Source organism: Tyto alba, unplaced genomic scaffold (genome assembly GCF_018691265.1).
Source record: "Tyto alba isolate M040663 unplaced genomic scaffold, T.alba_DEE_v4.0 Super-Scaffold_11, whole genome shotgun sequence".
NCBI lineage: Eukaryota > Metazoa > Chordata > Aves > Strigiformes > Tytonidae > Tyto > Tyto alba.
Window position 1 is genome coordinate 12,306,069 of NW_024881273.1, and position 9,336 is coordinate 12,315,404.

A 9,336-nucleotide genomic window follows, 5' to 3' on the forward strand; every position below is an offset into this window, starting at 1 on the left:
AGTTGCAGCAGAGACTGGCCAGCGGTGTTATGTCTCTCAGTGCATCTGTAAAACAAAGGTTTAGAAATGATCCATTTGTGACACTGGAAAATAATGAGTTTTGCAGAAAGGAGCTGTGGTCGCACACAGGAAGGTCCCAGCAGGACCAACACCAGCTTGATTATAACAAGCAACCACTTGATTACAAAAAGCAAAACTTTGTTCATCTGGAAGGCACGAAGCAAACCCACTGGCAAAGCTGCTCCTGCATGTCTGTCCAAGCAGAGCTTGACACAGGACATGGGGAATGGTGGGTACACTTGAGCTAAGGAGCTTCCTCCCAACCCAGGGGCATGCTTGGCCTGCTGGAAAGGTTTCACAGAATGGTAAAATAAATCAGTGCTGTTTGTAAAAAACATGCCATATCACATCGCCACAGCTCAGAAGACATGCTGAGAATATTCACATGCAGCTTAAAGATGTACATTTATGATGACACACAACAGATTTTTATGAAAGATAATGCAGCACTTATGTATATATGACAAAGTTAGGTGTTAGACCCAGGAGTAAGAGCATGGCCAGACCACTCAAGGGCACAACCACCCAGGCCCAGCCAAAAATGAATGGTCTGGGCTTTGAAGGATGAGATTATTTGGGGTTTGGGATGGAAGGTGGAGATCTTGGTGAACCAGCTCAGCAGAGAAAATGGAAACTTTGCACCTCCAAAAGCAAGCCTGGGAGAGCTCTGCAAGTCTCATTGAGCACTCACATGTTGGGGGGAAAACTGGGGGCCAAAGCCTCTTTTGCACAAGACTTAACCAGTGGCACTTGCCACCAAGGACTGCATCAAGCCTAACACAAGCTCTAGGAGAAAAAGAAGTGCCAGGCTTTGGCTCAGGCTGTAAACTGCTTCACAATTATCTGAATAGGTGGAGGAGAGGCTGAGAAGTGCTGCTGTGCCAGGACAGGGAGGGTCCAGTGTCACAGCCACTGAGCACATGAAGCAGAGACTAGCAGCGCCATTGGGGCAGCACAAGGATCCCCAGCATCTTGGCACAAACACACTCTTGTTCAGCAGAAAAGATGCCTGATATCATTTATGATTATTTTTAAATAGAGCTGTTGCTTAATTCATGGAATAGCAGCGTAATAACACCGTGTAGCTGGGTCAGCATGGGGATGCCATATGAATTAATAACAGAAAATGGCTCGTGCTCACTCACTTCCTGCAATTTCCTTTGCTCTGTGAGTTCAAGCATGAGATATCAGTTCTTGCTATCTGCATCCAGAAGCATTAGCAGGACAGTAAGCGAAAACTGACACAGAGAGGATGGGGAAGATTAAGGGAATCCCCATTTAGCACTGTTAGGGTGCCAGACAGCAGCAGCCTCACACTGATTTTGACAGGTGAGCAGATCAAAGAATTACACTTAGAGGGACTAGAGGCAAAGTTGTTACCAAATCCCTTATCCAAAGAGAAACTAGAAGATTAAAAGTACAACCGCTAACATTGTCAATGAGGGGGCATGGCTTTCCAGGCAGAGGCAGCTGGTGGGTGAAGCTGCATGGTGCCCAGGGGGAAGCCACGCTCTAGGGTCAGTGCAGCCCAGGGATGGAGCATGGCTGAGACCTTGGGGTGCCCGGGGATCCCTCTGGACTAGGTGGGTTTGGTCACCTCCTCCAGGCCAGGCAGCTGGGTGAGATTTTTAGCATCATTGCCTGGTGCGTGGCTAGTCACAGCGTCTGCGGGATGCGTAAGGCCTGATGGAGCTGGGCTGACAGTGGGAACGCAGAGCTGTTCAGTGAAATATGTGAGTTCCAGCTGCTGCGTCTGTCCCGCTGATGGAGGGGCCGGGGATAGCGTTGGCATGAGCATGATGTGGCTGTGCAGCTCCAGACCCCTTGTCACAGGGCCGAGCGGTGGCAAGGTCTTTGCTAGCAAGGCTGGAGGTCTGGGCAGGGTAACCTTGGGGAGAGGCATCAAAATCCAGGCAAAATCCTGGGGCCAACTGAGGACTATAAAGAGCTTGAAGATGGCAGTGGGTGACGTGAACAGGGAAACCCCAGCAGCACCCAAAGGAGCCTGGTGAGCCCGCCCAGCACCTTGTCCCAGCCAGGGTGGGTTGGAGGGATGGACTGGTTTGGGGTTTGGGTACGCACGTGCCTGGGTCACTGTCCCTGGAGGGGTGGGGGGTCCCTCTGAGCTCTGGGTTTGAGGGTGTCTGGGTGGTTGGGGGGCTCCATGTGTGGCTGGCTTCCCATTTTGGCTGCCTGCCTGTGGACTCCCCACAGTGGGGGCACTCATGGCGGGGGGCAAGGGCAGCCCGGCCTCTAACATCTGCGAGGGCAGGGCAGGAGCTGGGAATTACAGACCAGGAGTCGGCCTCCTGGGCCATACTATGGGGTGTCTGCCTGTGCCAGTGGAGGGGCACAGGCAGACGATGCACGATGCTCCCCAGCACCCCCCAGGGACCTGACAGCACTGCTGGTGCCCAGTGGTGGCGTGACCCCCCTGCATGTTATGCTGAGCCCACAGGGACTGGTGAGACCCTGTGCCCTGCTTCCCCCTCCCTAAAGCTCAGCAGAGGTTGGGATGCTCAGTCAGGTTTTGGCCTCAGCGTGGGGGGAGCCCCTCTGTTCTGCTCCAACAGGGGTGGCTGTGGGTCGGGGTCAGGGCTGGCAGTGGGGCGGGGGTCCTCTGGGACACAGTGGGGCTGACTCGGCAGTGTGAAAAAGTGTGGGGGGGGTGGGTGGGTGGGTGAGAAACTGTGTTACGGCCCTTCCCCAGTCCTGAAAACTGCAGGGGCTGCTGGCAGGGCCCCCCCCTCTCCCCGCTGACCACACGCTCCCTGACGCTGGCCCCCAAATCGCTGCCCCCCCCCCCCCCCCCCCCCCCCGGAGCAGCATCGGATCGCGGAGCCATTTCCAGCGGCGGATGCTGAGTCACCGCAGGCCCCTCCGAAACACCTCGCGGGGACCCGGCCGGGGGTAGGGGGGTGGAGGAGGAGCGGGGCGGCGGCGGGCCGGGCCGGGAGGGGAGCGGAGCCGCAGCGGGGCGGTGGAGGGGCAGGGGCGGCGGGGGGTGCGGAGCTGGGCTAAGGGGGGGGTGTAGGGGTGTGTTGGGGCGGGGTGGGGGTGGGTGTTGGGGGGGGGGGGGGGGGGGTGTGCGGGGCGTCGGACACTGCGGCCGGCGGGCCCCGGCGCTGCTGAGCGAGAGAAATGTGAGCCGGCTGCACCACTGCGGCGGCACTGCGGGCGGCCGCGGAGCCGGGGCGGGAGCGCGCAGGCAGCGCCCGCGCCCGCCGGGCCCCCCGGGACAGCGGGGACGGATCCCGCCCGCCCGCCCGCCCGCCTGCACCTGCCGGGGGGAGCGGGGGGTGTCCGGGCCCCCCCCCCCCCCCCCCGCCCCCCAAGCCAGCCGGCCCGGGAGTGTTGCATCAGCCCCGCGCGGAGCGGGGGCTCTGCGGCCGGAGGAGGCGGCGGGGGGAGCCGGGGGAGGGGGAGCGGAGCCGCGGGGCGGGCGGGAGGTGCCTCCCCCCCCCCCCCCCCCCCCAACACACGCACACCCGGCAGCTGGTCCCCGCGGAGCGGCCGGCGGGGGAGCCCGACGCCGCCAGCCCTGCCTTTGTGCCCGGTCCCCTCCCCGCGCCGCCGGGGAAGCTGCGGGAGGAGGCGGCGGAGCCCGGGGGAAGCGGAGCCGGGAGCCACGGCCCGGGCGGGAGCGGCGGCGGAGACCGGCCAGCATCCTCGGGGAGCCGGCGCTTGGCACGGGCAGCGCCTGCATCCCTCTGCCTTTCAGATAACCTTTAGCCGCTTGGGCCTCCGAACCGGGGACGGAGCGGGGGTCTGGAGGCTCAGCTGGGGACACAGCCGCACCGGGATCCCCCGTCCGGGGCACGGCGGGGCAATGCAGGTACCGGCTGGCAGCGACCGTCCTTTCGGCCGGGCTGCCCGGGGGGCATCACCCTGCGGGTGCGCAGGCGCGGGTGGGAGGACGGGGGTGTGTGTGTGTGTGTGTGTGTGTGTGTGCGCGCGGGTGTGCACATGTGTGTGCACCGCTGGAGCGTGGCAGCGCGGCGTGGGGCAGGGCTGCGTGGGGCTGGCGCTTGCGGTGGGAGGTCAGCGGGGGCCCTGGATGCGCTGTGTCGTTGAGGGGGGGTGGGGTGAGTGGGTGCTGGGGGGGGGGGGGTGTTTTGCGACGCCCCGGGGGTGCGGGGTACAGCGGGGTGCTGTGCCAGGGCTGTGCGTGAAGGGGTGTGATGGCGTGAGCGTGGAAACGCGGTGGCTGTGCGTGGCGGCTGCCTGGCCGCACGGATCGCCGTGCCTGTCGGCGCGCTGCGGGTGAGTGTCCGTGCCAGACGGGTCTGAGACCCCCCCCGGGGTTGATGCTGGGGGTGGGGGGGAGGGATATACACCGCTTGTGGGGTGCGGGGTGCAGGATGTGGGCCTGTGATGGGGGGGGGATGCAGGACGCGAGGCCTCCCGCCTCGCAGCAGGCGTTGCAGGATGCTTGCAGGACCCCAGTGCTGCCAGGGCACGGCCCCCAGGGAGACCCTCACTGGGGTCGGGCAGGGATTGAGCCCCCCCAGGGCTCTCGGGCATCCAGAGCTGAACCCCTCGCGGCCTCTCGCCATCCCCGAGGGCTGCTGCTGCGACCAGATGGCCCCCTCGGGCCCCCTCCGTCAGGCCTGGCAGGGCTCGGCAGGAGCAGGCATCCCTCTAACAGGATTTGCAGCGTGATGGAGGAGAGCGCCTTCGCCCTTCTCGGAGGAGAGACAGGCTGTCGCCGGGGCTGCTGAGGGAGAAAATGGCCACGGGCTGGCTGCCTGCACCCCATCTCTTGCCCCAAAACGTGGCCTGTCCTCTCCAGCAGCCCTGGGACAAGGGCAGGGAGCTGGGAAGGGGGAGAAGCTGGAGAGAGGGATAATAGCAGGGACAGATCAGGAGCAAGCAATGGAGGTAAAAATAGATCCACCGAGCAGAGGAGGGGCTAAACGTGAGAGAAAACCCTGAGCAGAGGCAGGTCGGTGGGGGAGCCCCCCCAGGAGGGGCCCTGCGTCCCGGTGGGATACAGTGGGGTCTGTCCTCCCAGCCCCTAGGGCAGAGGGGGGAGCCGGGACCCCACACTCAGCGGGACCCCACACTCAGCGCTGCTGAGGAGATGCCTGGGGGGAAATACCTGCTCCTACTTCCACCAGCCCAAACATGCGGGTGGATGGACAGGACCTGCAGGGCTCAATTGCCAAATTGCCGGGATGCAGGCGGGCAAGCATCCCAAGGGAGCGCTGGCAGCTGGTAGATCCCTGAAGAGCCTTGGATCCAACCCCCCTCTTGCTTTTCATTTCCAGCAAGCACGAAGCTGAGCTGGGGACAGAGGTGCCAGGGACGGAGGGGACAAGGCGCGTGGCAGCCCCGGCGTCAGCCAAGGTGAGCTGCCCTCCAGCACGGGATGCTCCCTGAGCCCCTGCCCCGCGGGAGCTGCTGGTGACGGCAAGTGGGAGAGCTGGGAAGTCAGAGCAAAGGAATTTGCAAACACATTCTTCAGCGCCACGAGGATCCCAGGGCGTGTAAACAGGAATAAAGGCCGGGTGGAGGCAGGGGCCGGGGTGAGGCAGGGGCTGCCCGCCTGTGAGACCCCTCCTGGACTCACTTGCCCTGGGCAGCGCCCGGCGCTACGCTCCCCAGTTTACCGTTCCCGACGGCAACTGATCCGGTGTGGGAAGTGCCAGCGAAGGCAAGAGGGGGGCTGCCAAGTGACAGCCAACGTCACGTTAACGTCCCGGTGAGGTGCTGCGGGAAGCCGACGCTTTGATCACCCGCCCAAGAGGATCCTCCAAGGCAGGCAGGATGCCGCTGTGAGCCCTGCCTTCCCTTGCCTGTGCTGGCCTTGCGCCCGGCACCCTTGGGGCTGGAAAGAGAAGAGAGGCACGGGGCTCGCTGGCACTGCCCCGTCACCCCAGGATGCTCTCCCGCACCAGTGGCTGCTCCCTGTGCTCCTGCTCCACGGCCAGACCAAGATTGAAAGCTCAGCCGGCTGCTGGCATGTTTTAGCCTCATGCAGGCGTCCCTTGGAGACCCCAGAGCAGTGGACAGTAATGTGAAAACAATACTCATGTCGTGTTTGAAAGGGCAACAGGTCATCATTAAGATGGAGGCGATGAAGATCATCCACCCGGAGAAGTTTTCGGAGCTGCAGGCCTCGCAGCCGCGCTACGCGCCAGCCCCACGCCGCGAGCCGCCTCTTGTGGCCAAGCGCGCGTGGCCCTCCGAGTCTGAGATCATTGTCAACCAGGCGTGCGGGGACATCCCCGCTTTGGATGCCACCCCCGGCCCGCTGCAGCTCCCCCGGACTCCCCCCCTGCCGCGGCGGGAGCGCGGGTACCAGAGCCAGCGGAAGGGCAGCTCCGAGGTCTGCTACCACCGGCAGCCGCCGTCGGACGAGGTGATCGTCAACCAGTATGTGCTGCACCCCTCGACGCCCTGCGAACCCCTCGAGTGCCCCACCTGTGGCCACATGTACAACTTCACCAACAAGCGGCCCCGCATCCTCTCCTGCCTGCACTCGGTGTGCGAGGAGTGCCTGCAGATCCTCTACGAGTCCTGCCCCAAGTACAAGTTCATCTCCTGCCCCACCTGCAAGCGGGAGACCGTCCTCTTCACCGACTACGGGCTGGCGGCGCTGGCCGTCAACACCAGTATCCTCAACAGACTGCCGGCCGAGGCCCTGGCCGCCAACCCCGTCCAGTGGAGCAGCGACACCGACCGCAGCTGCTACCAGACCTTTCGCCAGTACTGCGGGGCTGCCTGCACCTGCCACATCCGAAACCCACTGTCTTCCTGCACCATCATGTGAGCCCCGCGCCCCTGCCCACAGCTCCCAGCAGCGGGGTGGGAGAGGATGCCGCAGCGCCGCGGCTGGTCCCCAGTCCCTCCTTTGCCGGTGGCACAGCCCGGGGATGCTCTGATGCTCACCGTGGCCAAAGACGTGGGACCAGCGTCCTCGCCAGCACTGGCCGGGGGTGATGGGCATGCTGGGACCTGGCGACAGCCCCCTGCGCCCCGGTGGCACCCAGGGAGAGGGACCCTGGGATGGGGAGCACATCTACCAGCGCGTCCAGGGGCTCCGGCTCCCCCCGGTCCTGCAGCGGGTGCCCCCGCTGTGCATCGAGCATCTCACCACGCTCCTTCCCCGGGCGCCTTCTCCCTCCTCTCTCCCCGCGGCTCCTGAGAGTGGATGCTGGAGCGACACCCTCCCCATCACCCCACAGCCACTGGCAGCAGCACGAGGATCCCTGGAAGTGCGCAGTGCCACACTGGGTCACCCACCCGGCACGGAAGGCGAGGACAGGTCCCCAGCTGCACCCTCCCCCCTTCTCTGTAAGTTATTTGCCAAAGCTTTCATCTCAGTGGCCAAGCCGCCCTGCGCCCGAGTCATTGTAGCCATGCCAAGCCACTGCACCGGCCTCTCGGTTGCGAGCAGACACGCGGCCCGTTTCCTCCACAGGCCCTTGAGGAAAGCTCCACTTTATCCTCGTTTTGGAGGATTCTTGTTTTTTCCCTGTCCATCCCCGGCCGCCCCATCCTAGGCCACTACGTGTTCACACAGGCATTGAGCTGTGCCCGTTCTCTGCTGCCTCGCCCAGGGCCCTGCACCGGTGCCCTGTGGGATGGCTTGGGAGGTGGCGCAGGGTCTGGTACCCCAAATTGCCAGCTCCAGCAAGGAGATTTGGCTGGGCAGGGGGACAGAGGTCTGGCTTCAGCCCGCTGTCCCTTCCCCGGAGTAGCACCTCTGCTCTGACCCCTGTGCGGAGGGGCTGGCAGGGCAGCAGCTCCCTGTGCACAGTCTTGCTTTCTTCTCCAGGGTACCTGGAGGGGTAAGTTTGCTGCCAAAAAAGCAAAAAAAATATAAACCTAAAAAAAAATAAAGAAAAAGCCATAATTTGTGGGTGCTCCCACGGGGCTGACAACCACAACACGGAGTGGCCGTGGCACCAGGGGCACATGCTGCCCGGTCCCAGGGCACGGGGGCTGGGCGAGCCAGAGGGGCCCTGCAGAGCCCCACACCCTGGAGGAAAGAGCAGCCCCCGGCGCTGGGTGAAGCCCGGCATCCCCCCAGGAAGAGGGGCCCAACCGTCCCCCCCCGCCTGCCTCGCGGGAGCGGGCGACGCCGCCGGCGCAGCCCCAGGTACCACCCCGCTGCCAGCAGAGAACGGGGGCTGATACTGTCTCTGTGTTGCTCTGCCAATGCCTCCCGCTGCTGGTTGTGACGATGATCATGTTTTATACCCGGCCTTGTTCTAACCCCCATCAGTCTCCCCAATAAAGATTATATTGGAACGAGTGCTGAGCCAGCGTCACGGGGAAGGTGCGTCACTGCAGGCCCGAGTGGGGCTGCACACCGGCTGGGATGCTGCAGCTTGGTCTGGGGGACAACTTGAGAGGAAGATTTCCAGAGGAAGGGCTTTCCTGTGGACCGACACCTCCTCCTCTGCCCTGGCTCTTGGCTCTGACGTGGTTGTGTCCCCTCCTTGCCTGGTCCCTGGTCTCCCTGCCCAAGGCTGGGCACTGTGGGGTACCCTGCCCACCTTGGCAAGTGGCCCCCAGCCACACTGATGGCTCTTAAATACTTGTTGGATGTCCCAGTCCTCCTTAAGCGACGTGGTATACTGGGGGGAGGATTTGGCGGTCTGGCTGAGGTGGCACCTGCTGGTGAAGGAGCTGGGCCGGCACACGGGCAGCACCGGGCTCCCTCTGCCTTGCTGCGATGAAGCAGATGCACCCATGGACCCTGACGCCCGCCCCTCTCTGCGCCATCCCCAGTGACACACAGGGACTGCCCCGGGCCTGGCACACACCCAGCAGCACCAGCAAATGGCATCAGTGGGGAGCACCCACTGCCTGCACCGAAGGGCCCCCGGGGTCACTGTGATGGCATCTCTGCAGCTGGGAGAGGCAGGAATTTGCAGCAGAAGCAGCTGGGAGGATGCTCGCAGGGCAACGCGGCTCCCTGGGGCGTGAGCTGTGCGTGCAGGCTGGTGCGTGCAGAGGTGTGAGCACGCATGTGCACGCCGGAGGGTGCGCGTGTGAGTGCACTGGGGCTTCCTGCACGGGCACAGCCCCACCGGCCCAGTGCTGGCCCCTGAATTTCCTTTCTCTGGGAGCAGAGTCTCTCTCTGCTCTCTGCTGTGGGCCCCTGTGGAGCAGCTGCTTCCAAAGCACCGGCACATCCAGGGCTCACGGCCAAGCCCTGGGGGCAGCCCCCCACCCCTGGGGGGGGTGCAGGGTGGCTGCAGACCCCTTGCCCTTGGCTGCCGGTTCCCCACCCAGCAGGGTTTCTTTGCCCAGAAAACAAGA

General features: G+C 63.8%; 1 protein-coding gene across 3 annotated transcripts; it reads left to right on the forward strand.

Moving 5' to 3' along the window:
* Positions 1-2,951: 2,951 nt before the first annotated feature.
* RNF208 (ring finger protein 208) lies at positions 2,952-8,327 on the forward strand. 3 transcript variants are annotated; one of them, XM_042786984.1, is made up of 3 exons: positions 2,952-2,970; positions 3,556-3,895; positions 5,331-8,327. In XM_042786984.1, exon 3 carries the CDS (start codon positions 6,038-6,040, stop codon positions 6,833-6,835), a length of 798 nt encoding a protein of 265 aa, XP_042642918.1. In that variant the 5' UTR covers positions 2,952-2,970; positions 3,556-3,895; positions 5,331-6,037; the 3' UTR covers positions 6,836-8,327. The 3 variants fall into 3 exon arrangements, with proteins under 3 accessions (XP_042642918.1, XP_042642917.1, XP_042642919.1); XM_042786983.1 differs by lacking the exon at positions 2,952-2,970 and having other exon boundaries at positions 3,139-3,895; XM_042786985.1 differs by lacking the exons at positions 2,952-2,970; positions 3,556-3,895 and adding an exon at positions 4,218-4,323.
* Positions 8,328-9,336: the final 1,009 nt, after the last annotated feature.

Coding starts and splice junctions, on each gene's coding strand:
- RNF208 (XM_042786984.1), top strand. CDS start 6,038: ATGCAGGCGTCCCTTGGAGACCCCAGAGCAGTGGACAGTAATGTGAAA.